Raw genomic sequence first — 17,027 nt, 5'->3', positions numbered from 1 at the left:
GAGAATCCAACACCAATTATTACTTACATTGTACCGTAATAGACAAATATTTTACAACTTGTTGCGATGACCCGCTCCCCCTTTTTCACCGTTCAAATATGGTGGAATGCTGATCTATTTTTAAATCAGGATTACACACGTGCACTGCATGGTGAACGTCCCTTTTACTTGAAAACTCTTGCTCGCTGTTGTTATTACATGCCATATAACATTTTCATCAATTGTGAATGTAAATGCTAACATCTTAAACATGCATCGGTTAATCTTTTTTGTGAAATATCATGATATTGCTAGTCCCACTGTCTGCACTGTTTCGGAGAATGCAACTTTTAAACCTTAGATATGCCTGACGTCATGACGGTAAATTGTGAAAAAAATGCAATAAATTCAAAAACTTGTACTTCATGGTCAAAAATTTAAATCAGTTTACTTATTGAATAACATATAATATACGATATATATTTTAAACAATACATATATTAAGGTCAAGATCTAGTAAATGAAAGATGCCTACAGGTTTATGAAATTCAAGATATATCGCGATAAATTCTTTTAATGATGCTTCATAACAATATCTTTGTTTCATAGGGTGTACCAGGGCTTAAATTTTTGGTAGACACAATGAAATATCACATTTTAAACATCATGTTTTGAAATATGAAGGATAAAAGTAACAAATCTCGGAGTTTTGTCCATTTTTGACAAACGAAATGTATCTAGAATGCCTACAGTCTCTCAAAAAACGGCATTTAACAAGCTCTTGACCTCCTTTATTGATCAATAGAGAATGATCGAACCGTAATGAAGACTTCTTTTAAAATTTAAAAGCTTTGATTGAATAAGATTATTATTTATCGACGATGATCAAATAAGCCATATCAAAACGTTTTTAAAAAAATGCTTATAAAAAAGAACTGAATGATCAGAGGTCGTTTGAGCATGAGGTCTGTGATCTGTGAGGTTTGTTGTGTGCCTGTATGTATTGGCATGATATATACAGCAATGTTACATAATTATTATGTTCTTGGTCAAGAGGGTTATGAATAACCTATAAAATGTCTTTGTCATATCAGTAATTGTACTCTCATAATTATGGGACGAAAAGTTCTTGAAAACCAGTAAAATTAACCATTAACAAAAACCAACAACATCTAACATCATAGAGTTGTGTTCATTTATTTTCAATTCTTTACATTCAAACTGAAGGCTAGTTTACTTTTAAAATGTCGGTGTATACAGTCATTAAACAATCAATTAAATCAAGACGAACAGGAGTTGTCTTTGAAATGGCCTTGACTTTGAAAGACAAAATATCACGTAAGTTGTTTTATCACTGCAATAAAGAAAATGGTCAATTTATTAGAGATACATGCATACACATATTGGTTCTTTTTCAATTTGTTTTGTTCTACTTTAAAATTTTTGTTGACATTTACTTAAGTTACTAATCTACAACGGCAAGTATCCTCTGTATATATTCTTATGAAAATGGTTATCATTATAACATCTAACATGTCCTATTATTTTATCAATTGAATTCTTTTTATCTCGCCAAATGTAGATACACGCACATGTGTTTAGTTTAATATCCCTCAGTTCTCATTCGTGGCAATGTACTTTGCTTATATTTAGGGTTTTATTTGAAAAACGCTCTCCCCCAATCTCAGAATGGTCCTTCGTTATAGGTGTTTTGAAATTCAGCCCAAACTTCACTCGTTTGTCATTTTTAATATAGAACTAACTATGTTTTCACATTTTAATTTTGCACCTTGCTTATCCTTATTATATGTACTTTTATCATTTGGTTATCCTTATTACTTTTACCTTTCCATTTAACATACATTTCACACCATGACAACCTTTAATTCATCAAACTAGTATGTTTGTATTTGTTCTAGTTATCAGAATTTATATACTTTCGACATTTTAAAGAAAGTCCATCGATTCTTTAGATTCTTTAGAGAACACAACGTGCATTCAACATTTTAGCGCATCAACAAAAAGTTTTCCAATGATGATGATCAGAACTGGAATACAAAATCAAATCAAATACACCAGTTTGATAATTTAGGATTTCTCACCATGTAAAGATACAAGATTAAGACGTATTAGCAATAATTGATTGGAAGGATCTTTATGCAACTTAGTGGACTAGACACATGAATATCCCAATTTTAATTGCAACGCGCAACCGAAAATTGGACCAAACTTTTTTAACACAAATTATTAAAAAAAGGTAAAGGTCTACATTAACCGTTTCAAATATCAATCCGACAATAATCTCGACCGAGGCTCGTGTACAAGAGAGGTAAAACCAGAGCTAACATATGGATTACTAGTATAATACCAATAAAGGCTTATAGATAAAGGTTGATAATAAACAGACCTTTCCTTTACCCCGTCCCCGTCCCCGTCCCCGCCCCATTCCTGGCCCTTTGGCATCAGGTGGTATTACTCCTTGTCCGCCCCCTCCTTTTGCCTTGGAAATAATGAACATAAATCATTACATGATGATAATGCTCAAAAGGCTATTTGTAATGAACAAGATATCTGTGACCCAATGCTCACTAGTGATACCCCAGTTCTGATGTGATATTACAAAATAAGCAAAGTCGACATTTCACTGGAAGTTGGCTTGTGATTGGTACAAAAATATATCCCACAATATCGCATGCCTAAACAAATAATGTGTTAAAATTTCAAGCATCTGCGATAATTAGTTGCTAAGAAACCTTTGACAAAAATTTGTTTAAAAATTTTGGCATAAAATAAACAAAGCCGTCATTTAACAGGAAGTTGACGTCCGATTGGTCAAAAATATATCCCACGGTATAGCATGCTTAAACAAATAGTGTGTTTAATTTAAAGTATCTGCAATAGTTGCTTAGAAAAATGCGACAGGAAATTTTAGTTACGAACAGACAGACAAACACACATGGGTAAAACGGTATACCCCCTTCTCCTTCGGAGCGGGGGGCATAATACAATCGGTCAATAACTTTAGTTCCAGTCAATCATAAAAAAGATGAAATTACAATATGGTTATTCTGTATACATTTACAGGTATTAATTTCCATTTATATACATGAGTTCTGTTATTACCTTCTCGGAACCTTGAGTCTTCTTACGACACCTTCATTTGAAAAAAAACCCAGTTTTTTTTAATTTATTGAATCAAACTTAACGTAAATATCGTACGAATAGCAGATCTTTCCTCATAGACTACTACACGCGCGTTATTCAACAGAGATATTTTGCGATAGAAAGCATTACTAGTATCAGTATAGGCCTTGATAAATGAAATTTTAAAAAAGCATGCAGTATATTTTTAATATGGAATTTTAATGACATCATTTTTGAAATCATTCAATAATTACTCACAGCCTATAACCCACACATCCTGCCACCCCCAACACAATGATGCCACAAATGCCCCCGACGATGGCTCCAGCCCCGGACAACCCCTCCATCTCTTTCTTGTTCACTAACCGTATGACGGCACGGCCCCCACTTTTTCTGGTTCGGTTACCTGAACCGTCATTGAAAATATATTGTAAATTAACATCAAGAAACCTCACATATACTTGTGTTTAGTACCTAACAAAACAATATATACAATATACATTGCTTGGAATGTTAAACATACATGTGTGCAGTGGTTACTTAAACAATAGCTACTCATATAAAGTAAACCATATTGATTTTATATTGCATTTTTTTTTTTATCTCTACTTCTTGCATTATACAGGTGTGTAGATAACATATTAAATGAAATAAATTATAAAAATAAGGGAAGAAGTTACGACATAAAACTGATTTGCCTTTAAGTTTCTCTAGTCTGCATTTCTTGCTGCCAGTTGAAAATGGGGTGTCTCCTAATTTAAGCCATCCTCTGACCATCGTTATTTTCTTTTTAGACAAATTCGGGGCTTCCACCGCCGCCTGACACTGGAATGCTCCCTTTAGAGTTTGGCATAACTTCAATGGTACAACAATTGTAAATGTTGCCTTTTTTCCTTAAAAAATGTATAAAGAACGTATCGTTGATACCCAGAATTTTTTTTTGAATAGATATTCAGTTTTAACAATGGAAAAAAAGCATTATACCTTTGGTATTCTGCACAATTACACATTACCCAGATTTGTACCATAACAGGCATTCAAATATAGTTGATTTTATAGGTAATGCAAAAGGAATTTACATTTTGAGGAAACCTTTAACAAAATGTGATATCAAAGACGCATGCGCACAAGAGGCAGGCCTCGGACTCTTTGAGGGATCGCATAGCATGATGGCCATCTTATATTTATTTAATTTATATTGCTTAGACTAAATGAATTTATCATAGAAAGCAGGCAATTAACATTCAGAAAGAGTACCTCGTAAAACGCATATTCAAGAGTAGCTGTATTCACTTAGACTTGTGTTGTTGCCTCCCAACAGTGTTTCTGATTGACCAGATTTGGATTGCATACTTTTCACTACATTGCTTACCCTCGCCTGAATTCCCCCTCCAGGCCATGCCTTTGTGTTTATCCAGCAACATGCGCAGCTCCGGAAACATCCGGACTCTGTAGGGATCCGCCCACATTCCCATACTTCTCACCAGTCCGGCGAGCAGTATCCGTGCATTGGGCCACTCTTCGTCGGGCTGGTAAAAAATGTAAAATGCTTCAATAGAGTTGACAGTTTTTTTTATTTTCCTGATATTAACGTTACATGTTAACTCCATATATTTCATGTTCTTTTCTTTATCCTCGATGAAGTTAGCGTGCATTTTTGTGTATCCACCTGGAAAAAAATAATTTCAAAATCTCAGTATAGTATGAAGTTTGTTGATACATCGACATCCACAGTTGATTGAGTTTTTTGATGTTGTTTTTTTCTTTTTTTGGTTCTGTTTTTGTTTTGTTTTTGTTATTTTTTTGTTTTAAATTTTTGGGGAGGGAAGCTGTTGTTGTTTTGAGTGTATATATCAATTTGTATCATCATTTTTTTTTCTTTTCATTATATAACTGAAATTACATTAAATTAATCTAGTACTTTTATGTAAATAAAGCCATTTCTTTCAAGAAATACACTTAAAAGAATAAATGTTTTTGGAGTACATTATTAAATTATCTCCCTATCAAGACATCACTCATGATGAAGTGACTTTTCACATCGCTACAGCCTACCCTCTCTTCGCCACTTCTTCGGGTCTCCCTTTTCCTCATCTGAAAAGACAAAACAAGGCCAATATTCTTTGCTCAACATAACACATTTTTATTTGCATTGCAAACATACAAACCGCCATTTATTTACTTTGATGCAAACAGATACAAATCAATGGCGTCGGAATCAAATTGAAAGTGGTGGGGGGAGGTGGGTAGACTTATCAAAAATCTTGACAACCCCCAACGTTCCAACGCATATGTATATATTCTCTTCATATCAGTACCAGATACAGGGAAAGGCCAGTTTGCTATTTCTGGGTTGATATTATCGTATGTACATGTATTATTATACCTGACATGAGAAAAGCATGTTCCATTGAATCCATGTAAAACCCGGGTAGGGAGTCCTGAAAAAGAGTTAAGAGAAAGTGATTATTGTTCAAGTAATATAAAACGCATTTTATAAATAAAATCTTACATAACAACATTATGTTGTAAGTAATATTTGTATCAGTCCAAGGGGTCGCATTTCGTTATTTACAGGTATAAGAAACATTAGTTACTTAATCTTTGGTGGCTCATTTCGTAGCAATCATTGCAAAAAAAACCCCACAATTTTGTCCGTATGTGAATTTCTTCTAACGCATATATCATAAGTGTTGGAAAACTTTATTTCAGAATACAAATAGATTTGTGATTCGGTTTCGTTTGAAGTTGTATCTACATAATCAAATCTCTTCAAAACTAGGAAGAAATAATCACATTGGATGCATATGTACCGGTAATGATATATAGAATACCAAATTATGTAATTTGTCACTAGATCTGATGCATAGGATAGTATCTTTGTTTAATTTATGAACATTTATCACTTTTGGATGTAACTTTACTATTGTCATGCAAACAAAAATGACCTAAGTATAATACAAGATGGTTTTACTTTAAGGGTGTACCTTTTTGAGAAATAAGAATTCGTATTAAATTGATATTTCGCTCATCATAAGCGAATGAAGACATACGATTATATATTTAACTACTAGTATTCTTTTAACTTTGAATTTACAAATTTCAACTTTGAGTTTACTACGTACATAGATCTCCATGAAGTTTCGAGCGAGGTCCTTAAATTGATTCTTTTCACCTACAAAGTTAATAAGATGAGAACAAAGTTTGCTAGAATTCTATGAAATTTTGTGTGATATTTAAAATATTTTGTCGATACAACAGTTTCAACAGCTCTCTTTACTCTATTTCTTGTCTAAATACATTTACATATATGTAGGCATTGAAGATCAACTCATTTAGTTTTAGGGTAATTCTCGATTCATTGCAAACTTTACAGTTTCAATGCAATATGCAATGAATTTTCCTTGCTTCTTAAAATCTAAAGCAATAATCATAAAATGTGATAGAAAAACTGCTTGGCATACACGTTGATTCCACTTTTCCTTCCTTAGTCGTTTCGGCATCGAATTCTCTACGAATAGGCACTTCTGTGCGTGGATTGTTATGCGTCCTGATCAACGCCTCACAGCGGAACACCCCCGGGGGGTCGCACTTGTCCATGATAAAGTACATGCGCAGGTAATCATCCCTGTCTTTTGTCAGGAAAAAACCCAATAGAAAGTTGGATAAGTAGAACAATCTATCAGAACCATTTGTATGCTAACAAAAAATACTTTGTCTACTACTCTCACAGTAACAGCATTTCCATGCAACAATATGACATAGTTTGTACATGTACATGTAATTAGCAAGTATCGTAACTTCTAATAAACCACACAGAATATTCACATTAATTATGTTATTGTATTTAACCATATTGTAACTAAATTTTTATATACATGTATTTTCATACATGTATATAATATACAATGTGCCCTGCATACTTTGGAGTTCTCTAAATGACCAATAATACCAACTGTTTCGTTTCATGTATATCTCCGAGTTCATGTTTTCGACAGCACATACTAAATGAGGTTTCAGATTGGTCACAAGATTGTTCCTTTTCTCCCATCTTAGGTTATTTCTACCCATGACAGGGATATCGGTTAAGTCTGAAGCTGAAGTGTAGAAAGTTTACCATCACTTTTTTCAGAGAAATGCTTGTTAAACATAAATATTTCGATCATTTCTTATCATTTTCAATAGTTTCTAACGTCCATTGTATTTCTCATAAGCATTTGTATTGAACATAATCATTGGGTTTTTTTCTGTGATGAAAAACTCTATGGGCAATATCATGCTAGATTATCCATACAATATGGTTTAAACATTTGGATTAACAAACTATATGATATGCATCTGTGTCTAATGATCCAATAAATAAGGTCACTTAATTCGATTCACAGACACTCAAAAGATTGATATATTTAACCAAACATAAGCTGAGAAAAAAAAAAACAAACAAAAAAGTCGCGTGCGTGCGTACAGATGGACGTTAACAGGATATCAATAATTTATTTCAAACGCAGCTTCCTTGACAATTAATTGTAAAGCGTGTAATTCTTCTGTGTATCAAAATTAAGATACCTAATAAAGTAAATGAAGATTTCAGGGTGTAGTTTCTCTGTGTGGACGAAAATTAAAGTAGCCAACACACGAAAGAATCATTCCCCGTATTGTCTGAACTAACAATAAACCTTTATTTCTCGGTCCGTACTTTCATCTTGTATATCTTACCTGCAATGAGACCGTAAGTTTTAGCGGTTTTGGGTCGCCACAACATGACCCACCATACGATAAATTTCACCATCCCAAATTTGGTGGGGTCTAGACGACACGTTACAGACACAATTTTGGAATTGCCAATACGCCTCACCTCCCCAATTGCTTTGACTACACCTTCGTCTGAAATGGTTTTATTGAATCTCAAAAGATAGTTTATAAATTAAAAAGAAAAACGACTTGAAACAATTTCTTTGAAAAAACTTTGCATGTTTTCTCACCATTTAGAAAATCAAAAATATTATTGAAAATTAACATTTTTCAACGGCCACATCAGTAGCCCATTTTAAAAAGTGGGTAGTCTTAAAATTTGTACATTTGCAACAATTTTGTAAATCGCTAAAACACTTATTATAAGTTAGCATTAGCTGCGAAAAAGGAAAATATCTAATTGCAAAATTAAATTTAGAACCATGGCAAAATTATTTCATTTTGATCATTTTGTCCTAAAAGGAATTGTAAAAAATATTTACTTTAACTAAATTTATTGAGAAATTCATAATCTCCCGCAAAATTAAAAATTTATACCGTTATGACTCATTAAACAAGACCTTACAACTTATTAAACATGACCATCAAAGATAAATAAACTATTTCGCATTTTAAAGATAAATTTCTGGATATGAAATTGTCTTTGCAAAGGTATACCTGACCATTTCTTTGTGTTTGTCTTGTCAAAAGGTCTGTTATCATATTCTTCTCGCAATGTCTAGAACAAAAAAGTACAAGTATGCTATGTTCATTCCAATCATTTGTGTTTCCTCAACAAAGATGCATCTGCATGCAAAGTTGGTCTATAAACAAGAAACTCTTTGTCCATATTCATCCAAGCAACATAAGCCCAAAGTCACAATACATGTACTGTGCTTCTAAATTGAATTTAAAAAAGAAAATCAAATTACCCGTTTTGTATCTGTACCAAAATAAAATGTCCACATCAGCAGAAAAACTACAGATATGAAAAAAAAAATAAGTATTTTATCTAGATAATATGGTTATAATCTTCAACAATATTTAATAATTAAAAGTTTCACTTTGTATTGTATAATATTTCATTTGTATTTCATATTATCTCGTTTGTTTTGTATAATTACTATTTTAATTGCATATTTTAAATATGAATGGAAATTTATTAAATTAAATAAATTTTCCATTTATATTTTAAAGTATTTTATTTGCATGGTGAAAAAATTCATTTCCATTATAAAATATTGCATGATTTTAGTTATTTGTTTTGTATCTTAGGGGTTGTTTATATGTTGTCATGCAACAGATGGAATTCTCGACCAAATTCAATGGTCAATAAAGTGCTTAAGTCATTACTATTGTTTTTTGCTGACATCCGTATGCTTTTACGGGAATAAAACGTGTTTACGTGTCTAAACGATATTTAGAGACAAATAAAGTAATGACATCTATAATCTGTTCCAAATTATTGCTTCCATCATTTTTTGATGATTTTCAATAAAAATACACATACATGTGAAAGAAGTACAGTTGATATCAATGAAATGGAAAATATCCAAGATATCTTCATTGATAAATTATCTGGACATTTTTCATATTAGTGGATGAACGTAGTTTAAGCACAAATGTATTTATTATTATTGAAATATCAAGCGAAAAGTGATGGAAGCAAAAACTCGGGACAGAGTATAAAGTAAAATATCTCAGAAATTGTTTAGCAGAAATTTTCACAGAATACTTAATTAGTTTCATAAGTCCAAAACCGTGCTCAACTTTTTATGAACAATAAATATACAGTTTTGGTTTTTGGATGGATGGAACTGTAGCTCCAAGGTCCGTGGAACTACACTTCAGCAGATATTTAACGCTGATGAATGCATTTTTATATAGAAAAAAACCCCTGCTATTCTATAAGGCTAAAGTGTTGTAATACCGGTCTGTGTCGGTATTACTAGTCTGTCTATTGCAATATCATTAATATATTCTTTAAAACATTGACTCACAAAATAAAATCTTCATATTTTGACTTCTGCTGGTCACATACCACTATTTTTACCCCGTGCTCATTGACCACGCAAGTAGTTCCATTCTAAAAATGTATGTATTATTTCAAAAATTCCTAGGGGTACTAAATGGTCGAATTTGGTTCCTTTTATGGCATGGATGGAAAGAAGAAGGTTTGAAAAAAATACAGGCAGGAAAAAATTTAGAAAAATTATCTTTACAGGCGCAATAGAAAGGGTGTAAAGAGGCCAATGTTTACACAAATTCCAAAGTGAAAGTGAATTTTTCATTGTAGGGGTTATTTTAGGGGCCATATCTCAGTCCCCTCTCGATTGATTTTCCTGTAGTTTGGATATGTTGTTGGACTAGTGTCATTCTATAGGTATGCTGTATTTGAACTCATTTGAGCCGGTGGAATTTTTTATATGATTTATTTTTGTATAAAGGAATAAGAGGGAAAAATAATTGTGGTCTGTGTCCTATCAGGTCAAAGGTCAAAATCCACGTTTATCAACTTAAGTCTAATTTTTCGTTATTTTTCAAACAATTAGGATGAATAATGACATTTTGTGGGGTTCTTTTTATCATTAGCATCATCATCTAGACATGTTAGGTTAATGAATGTAATAGATTAATGAAACTTTTGACAAGTAATTAATGTTAAATGTAGCTCTTGAAATTTGAATATTGTGTGTAACGTGCTAGATTTTGCATGTTATTTCAGCCTTCCTGGACCATATTTCAAAGGCCTATAACTCTGATGCAGAATACACAATTCTCGCCAAATTTCACAGGGAGGTGTATTATGGGTATAAGTGTCTACCTACAAAGTTTCATCAAAATCAAAGAAGAATTGTGTAATTATCAGGTCAAAGGTCAAAATCCACGTTTTTCAACTTAAGTCTAATTTTTCGTTATTTTTCAAAGAATTAGGATGAATAATGACATTTTGTGGGGTTCTTTTTCAATTTCGGCAGATAATATGAAAAAATAACGGTAAAAATTGTGTGGAATGGATTTGAACGGGGTGTGAACAGCATGGTGTCATCAAGGAGTCAAACAGGGGACGTAAGTACTTGCAAAATGTCTAAAAACACTTTCTAATGTTAACTTTACTTATCACCCAAATCATAAAAGAATTGGTCGATTTGTCATTAAGTTATAAAGCCTTAAATATACCCCCCCCCCTCTCTCTCTCTCTCTCTCTCTCTCTCTCTCTCTCTCTCTCTCTCTCTCTCTCTCTCTCTCATATTAATCATAGTACATGTAAAAGTATATATATATTGCCTTTAATATTATTTTGATTAAATTATAAGGAGGAAAGTAGGGCTTATGTTACTTTATGATTCCTATGAATGATTACATATTTCACTGCCTAGCAGATTGCATGACAGGACATACAAGGTGGTAAAGGGGCACCTGCTGCCCCCCCCCCCCAGTTAACACCATTTTGACAGAGAAAAAATGTAGAAAACAACAAATGGTAAGTTGATTTTATTCATTTATTCATATTTTTCTTACAATTTAACACTTGGAATCTGATGGTGAGTATAGGCATCACACCATTTTCCTCAGTACTTTAGAATATGTAAACCTTCATGTATAGATATTTATATGAGACATATACATTTTACTGGTTAGAAATAGTCATTTTAGCATCTAAATTATCAATGCTTTGCAAACTTTTATTTAAAATACTGCTTTAAAGTCTTATTATGTCAGTTTGTTCCCCTCTTTGTGTCCTAGAAATGTAACTACCAACAAATGTAGCATGTGTATGAGTTTGGTTGCTGGCATTGAACAGTGATTGCCCAAGATATATGAGGTCTGCTAGAAGCTTTACTATTTGTAATACTGTAGTAATATCTTTTTGGCACTCTCATCATTAATTTGAGTCTTGGTCATCATTGTTCATGGTAACATACCAGACATTTTCACCTCTAAATGCACAATGTATGTAGAAACCCTTGACTTTGAATGGTGAATCCTCGCTACAAAAGGTAAGATCTCCTCAAGATTAATCACACCAGATAATGCTGAAAGAAGGTGATGGACTTTTAATTTCTAAAATAGTTTCTCGTTAATGTTTGTAAAAAATCCCTACTTTGGATTTTAATGTGTAGAGTTATCTCCCTTTGTTTTAAGAGTACAGTTTTCATGAACCAAGGCTCCTTATGAATTAGGGTACATTTAAGTAATTTATTCAGTGTATATGTAATGAATGGACAAATAGAATTCATTCTAAATTCTTCTAAATTGTTAGTTTTGTTTCAAAAGGCATTTTATGCCTATCCATATCAGCCCTGTGTACTCTGAGTTAATCTACTTTGGTCAGCAAGTGCCATTTCCTGAAAATGTGTGAATGGTTCTATGTGATTATCTGCTTAATGTAAACGGATTAGCCACTGTATATTTATCAAAATACCTGATTTCTATAGCAAACTTAATGCAGAATTTTTAAAATATTTTTTCAAGCTCATAGCATGTGATAAAATGTTTCATTTTTGGCATTTTCTGAAAAATTTAGCCATATTTGGGGTATTTTTTTTCAAAAATTTCCAAAAAATAGTTCCAGGTGTAAAAGAATTAAATCATCATTAGCATCATCATGTAGACATGTTAGGTTAATGAATGTAATAGATTAATGAAACTTTTGACAAGTAATTAATGTTAAATGTAGCTCTTGAAATTTGAATATTGTGTGTAACGTGCTAGATTTTGCATGTTATTTCAGCCTTCCTGGACCATATTTCAAAGGCCTATAACTCTGATGCAGAATACACAATTCTCGCCAAATTTCACAGGGAGGTGTATTATGGGTATAAGTGTCTACCTACCAAGTTTCATCAAAATCAACGAAGAATTGTGTAATTATTAGGTCACATACCACTATTTTTACCCCGTGCTCATTGACCACGCAAGTAGTTCCATTCTAAAAGTGTATGTATTATTTCAAAAATTCCTAGGGGTACTAAATTGTCGAATTTGGTTCCTTTTATGGCATGGATGGAAAGAAGAAGGTTTGAAAAAAAATACAGACAGGAAAAAATTTAGAAAAATTATCTTTACAGGCGCAATAGAAAGGGTGTAAAGAGGCCAATGTTTACACAAATTCCAAAGTGGAAGTGAATTTTTCATGGTAGGGGTTATTTTAGGGGCCATATCTCAGTCCCCTCTCGATTGATTTTCCTGTAGTTTGGATATGTTGTTGGACTAGTGTCATTCTATAGGTATGCTGAATTTGAACTCATTTGAGCCGGTGGAATTTTTTATATGATTTATTTTTGTATAAAGGAATAAGAGGGAAAAATAATTGTGGTCTGTGTCCTGCTGTGTACTATTTCAAATATTTTGCTTTTCGAGTCCGACCCTTAATGCTGTTTAAAATCAAAGTACTGAGAGTACTAAACGGACTTAATTGATGTGTCTTGGACATGTAAGTGTCTGACGTAAATAATTTGTTTTACTGTGCGACCATTGGGGAGAGCGCAGCATAAATTGAACTGTCAATATACAAGATTACATAATCATAAATTAAAGGGGGAAGGAAAGTCAAAACACATTTTATCTAATATGTTTTACGGTGCAACCGTTGGGGCGAGCGCAGCATGAAAAATAAAACAACGTAAATAAATTCGATTGCAAAATAAAATAAAACATACCTATTTTTTCAGTAAATTTACATTATTCATAGTTTATAAGATTTGTTATAAGTAGAACAATAGTTGAATCTCAGATACAATGAGATAATAAATATTTTGATGTAAATGTCCATTGCACTTTATCTCCTCTTTTAAGTGATTGTAACGTACGTCAATTCATCCCTTTTCTGGCAGTAGACATTTTTTCTTAAACTTACATACAAAAATTGACTTATCATAGAGCCCCCCCCCCCCCCCCCCGTTAAAAAAAATCAATTTGCACATAGAAAATCGAATTATCATGGAGTTGCCCTCTCCACTTTTAAAAAAATAATAATTCTAAAAAAAATTTTAATTTACGCTTTAAAAAATTTGCTATTATAAAAAGAAAATGGAATCCCCCCCCCCCCCAACATTGGGATTGGGAGCATGTAATAAATGGAAGTGAAAATAAAAAAAACTATTGAACTGCTAAAGAGCTGAAGTATTAGAATTTTCTTTCATGAATTTGAGAATTATCATTTTTTTCCCCTTTTTTCTTGCAACGATTTTTTGGATGAGGCTGCCATCCATCCACCTAACCCCTGTTAAAAACGATGCTATGTGTTCGTTCCTGGAAATTACCGTAATTATAGTGAATAAAATAAATGTTAGCATTCATCCAAATGAGTGCAAGTTACAACTGTTTCCTATATCTGAACATAGACATATATATATCTATGATCTGAAGAAATGTCCTAGCTCTTTCTTTAGCTTTTCAAGATTTTGAGAGGAATTTCAGCAGATTTACAATAACTTTAGTTAGAGTAATTTCCCCTTATTGTAACGTCAAAGTTCACGTTGGTTAAGTGTCGTCTGACTTTATAAATTAAGGTATCCGATGTACAATTGACCAAAAAATGATGCCTGGTAAGGTATATATTCTATGTACTCGTTTGATATGTAAGGGTATGTAGTTTCTAAAAATAGATTTTTTCCCGCCAAATCACTATGGGAGAGTAACTCTAGCGCTGTAAATCACGCACGGTAAAATACTACTTTTCTTTGACGAAATTCATAATCCAACGCATATTTCCGTTACCTGGTAACTTTCGTGTTTTCTATTCCTTTACGATTGAGAACTTGTAATTTTAGAATTAAAAATCTAAATTGTTGAGGGTTTTTTTTCATTCATCTTTGTAAGCCAAGGGTTTCTGATCCGCGCCCCTCCTGTATATATCAAACCCTTGGCTAGCAAAATTGGGGGTATTTATGAATAACTAATAGCGAGCGAAGCGAGCTCTAAGAACTAGTATGCGCGGGAAAAAGAACGAGCTAAACCTACAGTTCATCAAACAAACTTTTTTGTCTACGTCCCATAATGCTCTCTAATGTTTTCACCCATGGTGCTATGCCCAAAAATGGCAGACTTTTAACTTGTAATTTACGGTGACTTAAAGTTTGAAGACACGTTTTGAGTACTGCATAATATGATGCTTTGGCGAGACTCAAAAGATTTGTTACATGCTTCCATACCTCCGTAATTGAGTCGAGAAACGTAAACAAAAACGAACAAAGTCATGGATGACGTCACAGTGCACTCGCGCTATGTTTCCCGCGATAAATTTAAAGGTGGATCAAACATCTGTAATGAGTGTACTGCCTATTTCAGTATAGACTGCGATACCTGGCTCATTGACATATGATTTGTTTTTATTTATTTTTTAATATAGAGATTTTATGTATATAAACTAGCAAGAGTTATACTTTAATGTCATATCGATCCATTTTTAAGCTAATTGTGCATGCATGTACAGTATGAGTAGGGAGGAAATAAACAATAGGGCAGGAAAGCGGAAACGCGTCATAACACGAGATTTAACGAGAATTCAGCCGTTGGAGATAAACAAATACACGTGGTTTTGTAAATGGCATTTTCGATTCTATATTGGCTGAACTATGTGTTCGGACATTTTGAACTAAATAAAAAGGAATAAAATGAAAAAAGGAATAAAATGAAAAAATAAACAGTTAATAAAAATATGTAGATATTGCATATAGTCAGACCATTAAATTTTAAAGTTGGAAATTACACACCTACAAACAGGTACCGGGCTCTCTCTCTCTCTCTCTCTCTCTCTCTCTCTCTCTCTCTCTCTCTCTCTCTCTCTCTCTCTGTAGGGGGTTGCGCTGTACGTATCATAACCATTAAAATTAGTACCTCTGGCATACTTATTGTAGAGCAATACTCTCTCAAAAATTCTTTGGCGTTCGTTGATACCTAAATAAAACTATAAGTTGACAATGATGCAAGGTATGTGTAATTCTTGCTGCGCTCGCAGAACGGTAGCACTGTAAAACACATTAATGAAGCAAAAAATCCTGGGACAGATTTTAGCTGCATTTTTGTTGTTGTTGCTATTTTGATTCTATCAATATACATGTATATTATTTTAATGTCTTATTGTCTAGTCTGAAGTAATTTATACATATATTGGATAATACCTGGCTGCAGCTACATGTAGTATCTACATCGCAGATCTCTGGATAATTTCTCACCATAAAGTATTTTTTAACTTTTACTCCCATATTTTAAATTTATGCATAAAACTTGAATTAAAGAGTAATGTATATTTTTTTTAAATAAGAAAATCAATTTATCTCGAGAATATTTCACTTGTATGGACAGATATTGAGATTATTTTTGGTTCCTAAATTCACTAAAATTTGTCATTCAAACACTGAATTATTAAGCATTAATGATTGATTTGTGCATTAAAACTAGAGAATTGAGATACCCTAGCTAATTCACATCATGATTAGAATTGACTTGACAATGCCACTTTGGCGGAAAATTTCTCTAATACTAAATATTGATGTTACATGGAAATTGATTGTCATTGGTTTTATTTTCACGAGCAACAAATATACTCTTATCTTAGACAACACTTTGTCATTCATTGCATGCAAAATTTACAAACGTAGAATCTTAAACGAACATGTGTCATCTGAAGATATGCGCTGTTTTTTAAAAAATGCGCTAATGCAATTGTATCTTACTGTAAAAAAATCAAAATGTGTAAAGTTAAATTTCAGCATTCTTGAAAAATTATCAAATAGTATATGATAAATGAAATATTATAAACTTTATTAATGTACTATTATAATGTACAAGAGGGAGACCTGTCCCTCTTCACATATATGCGGTAGGCAATTTTGGACTGTGATGCTGTTGTTAGTCCTGCCGCATTGCATTTACTTTATGTTCCGATTGAATATTTATTGCTAAACATATTTCATTGAACAGGTATGAATTTTATATCAATTGATACCTCCCCGAATAGTACTCTTATTTTACTTTACTATTACTTGTATCAAAATATGTTATTTCATATTTACGTCTAATTACGCTTAAAAAAAATACAATTACATGTATACATATTGAAGAAAACAAATACCTTGTACAATATATATAAATGCTCTACAAATGTATATACAATATTGATACGTATATTATATCAATTGTTATTTCATATCTAAGTCTATTTACGC

General features: G+C 32.5%; 1 protein-coding gene and 1 long non-coding RNA gene across 2 annotated transcripts; both read right to left on the bottom strand.

Moving 5' to 3' along the window:
• Nucleotides 1-938: 938 nt before the first annotated feature.
• Nucleotides 939-4,766, bottom strand: LOC136275245 (uncharacterized). The gene is made up of 4 exons (XR_010713770.1): nucleotides 4,496-4,766; nucleotides 3,822-4,016; nucleotides 3,103-3,529; nucleotides 939-2,479 (listed from the first exon to the last, which is right to left on the bottom strand). It is a non-coding gene; the product is annotated as an uncharacterized lncRNA (long non-coding RNA).
• A 357-nt stretch (nucleotides 4,767-5,123) lies between these two features.
• Nucleotides 5,124-7,222, bottom strand: LOC136275261 (uncharacterized). The gene is made up of 5 exons (XM_066083722.1): nucleotides 7,080-7,222; nucleotides 6,588-6,755; nucleotides 6,249-6,298; nucleotides 5,510-5,564; nucleotides 5,124-5,217 (listed from the first exon to the last, which is right to left on the bottom strand). Exons 1-5 carry the CDS (start codon nucleotides 7,192-7,194, stop codon nucleotides 5,168-5,170), a joined length of 438 nt encoding a protein of 145 aa, XP_065939794.1. The 5' UTR covers nucleotides 7,195-7,222; the 3' UTR covers nucleotides 5,124-5,167.
• Nucleotides 7,223-17,027: the final 9,805 nt, after the last annotated feature.

The sequence above is a fragment of the Magallana gigas genome, chromosome 5 (assembly GCF_963853765.1).
Source record: "Magallana gigas chromosome 5, xbMagGiga1.1, whole genome shotgun sequence".
Classification (NCBI taxonomy): Eukaryota; Metazoa; Mollusca; class Bivalvia; order Ostreida; family Ostreidae; genus Magallana; species Magallana gigas.
Note: the sequence above shows the minus strand (reverse complement) of the source record. Positions and strands in the feature narration are given on the sequence as shown.

What these genes read in the sequence shown, in the direction of transcription:
- LOC136275261 (XM_066083722.1), bottom strand. Translation starts at nt 7,194, where the DNA reads ATGGGTAGAAATAACCTAAGATGGGAGAAAAGGAACAATCTTGTGACC. An exon ending in AGGAAAAGTGGAATCAACGT is followed by an intron (nt 6,299 to 6,587) that starts GTATGCCAAGCA and finishes TTAACTTTGTAG; the next exon opens with GTGAAAAGAATCAATTTAAG. An exon ending in GAAACTTCATGGAGATCTAT is followed by an intron (nt 5,565 to 6,248) that starts GTACGTAGTAAA and finishes ACTCTTTTTCAG; the next exon opens with GACTCCCTACCCGGGTTTTA.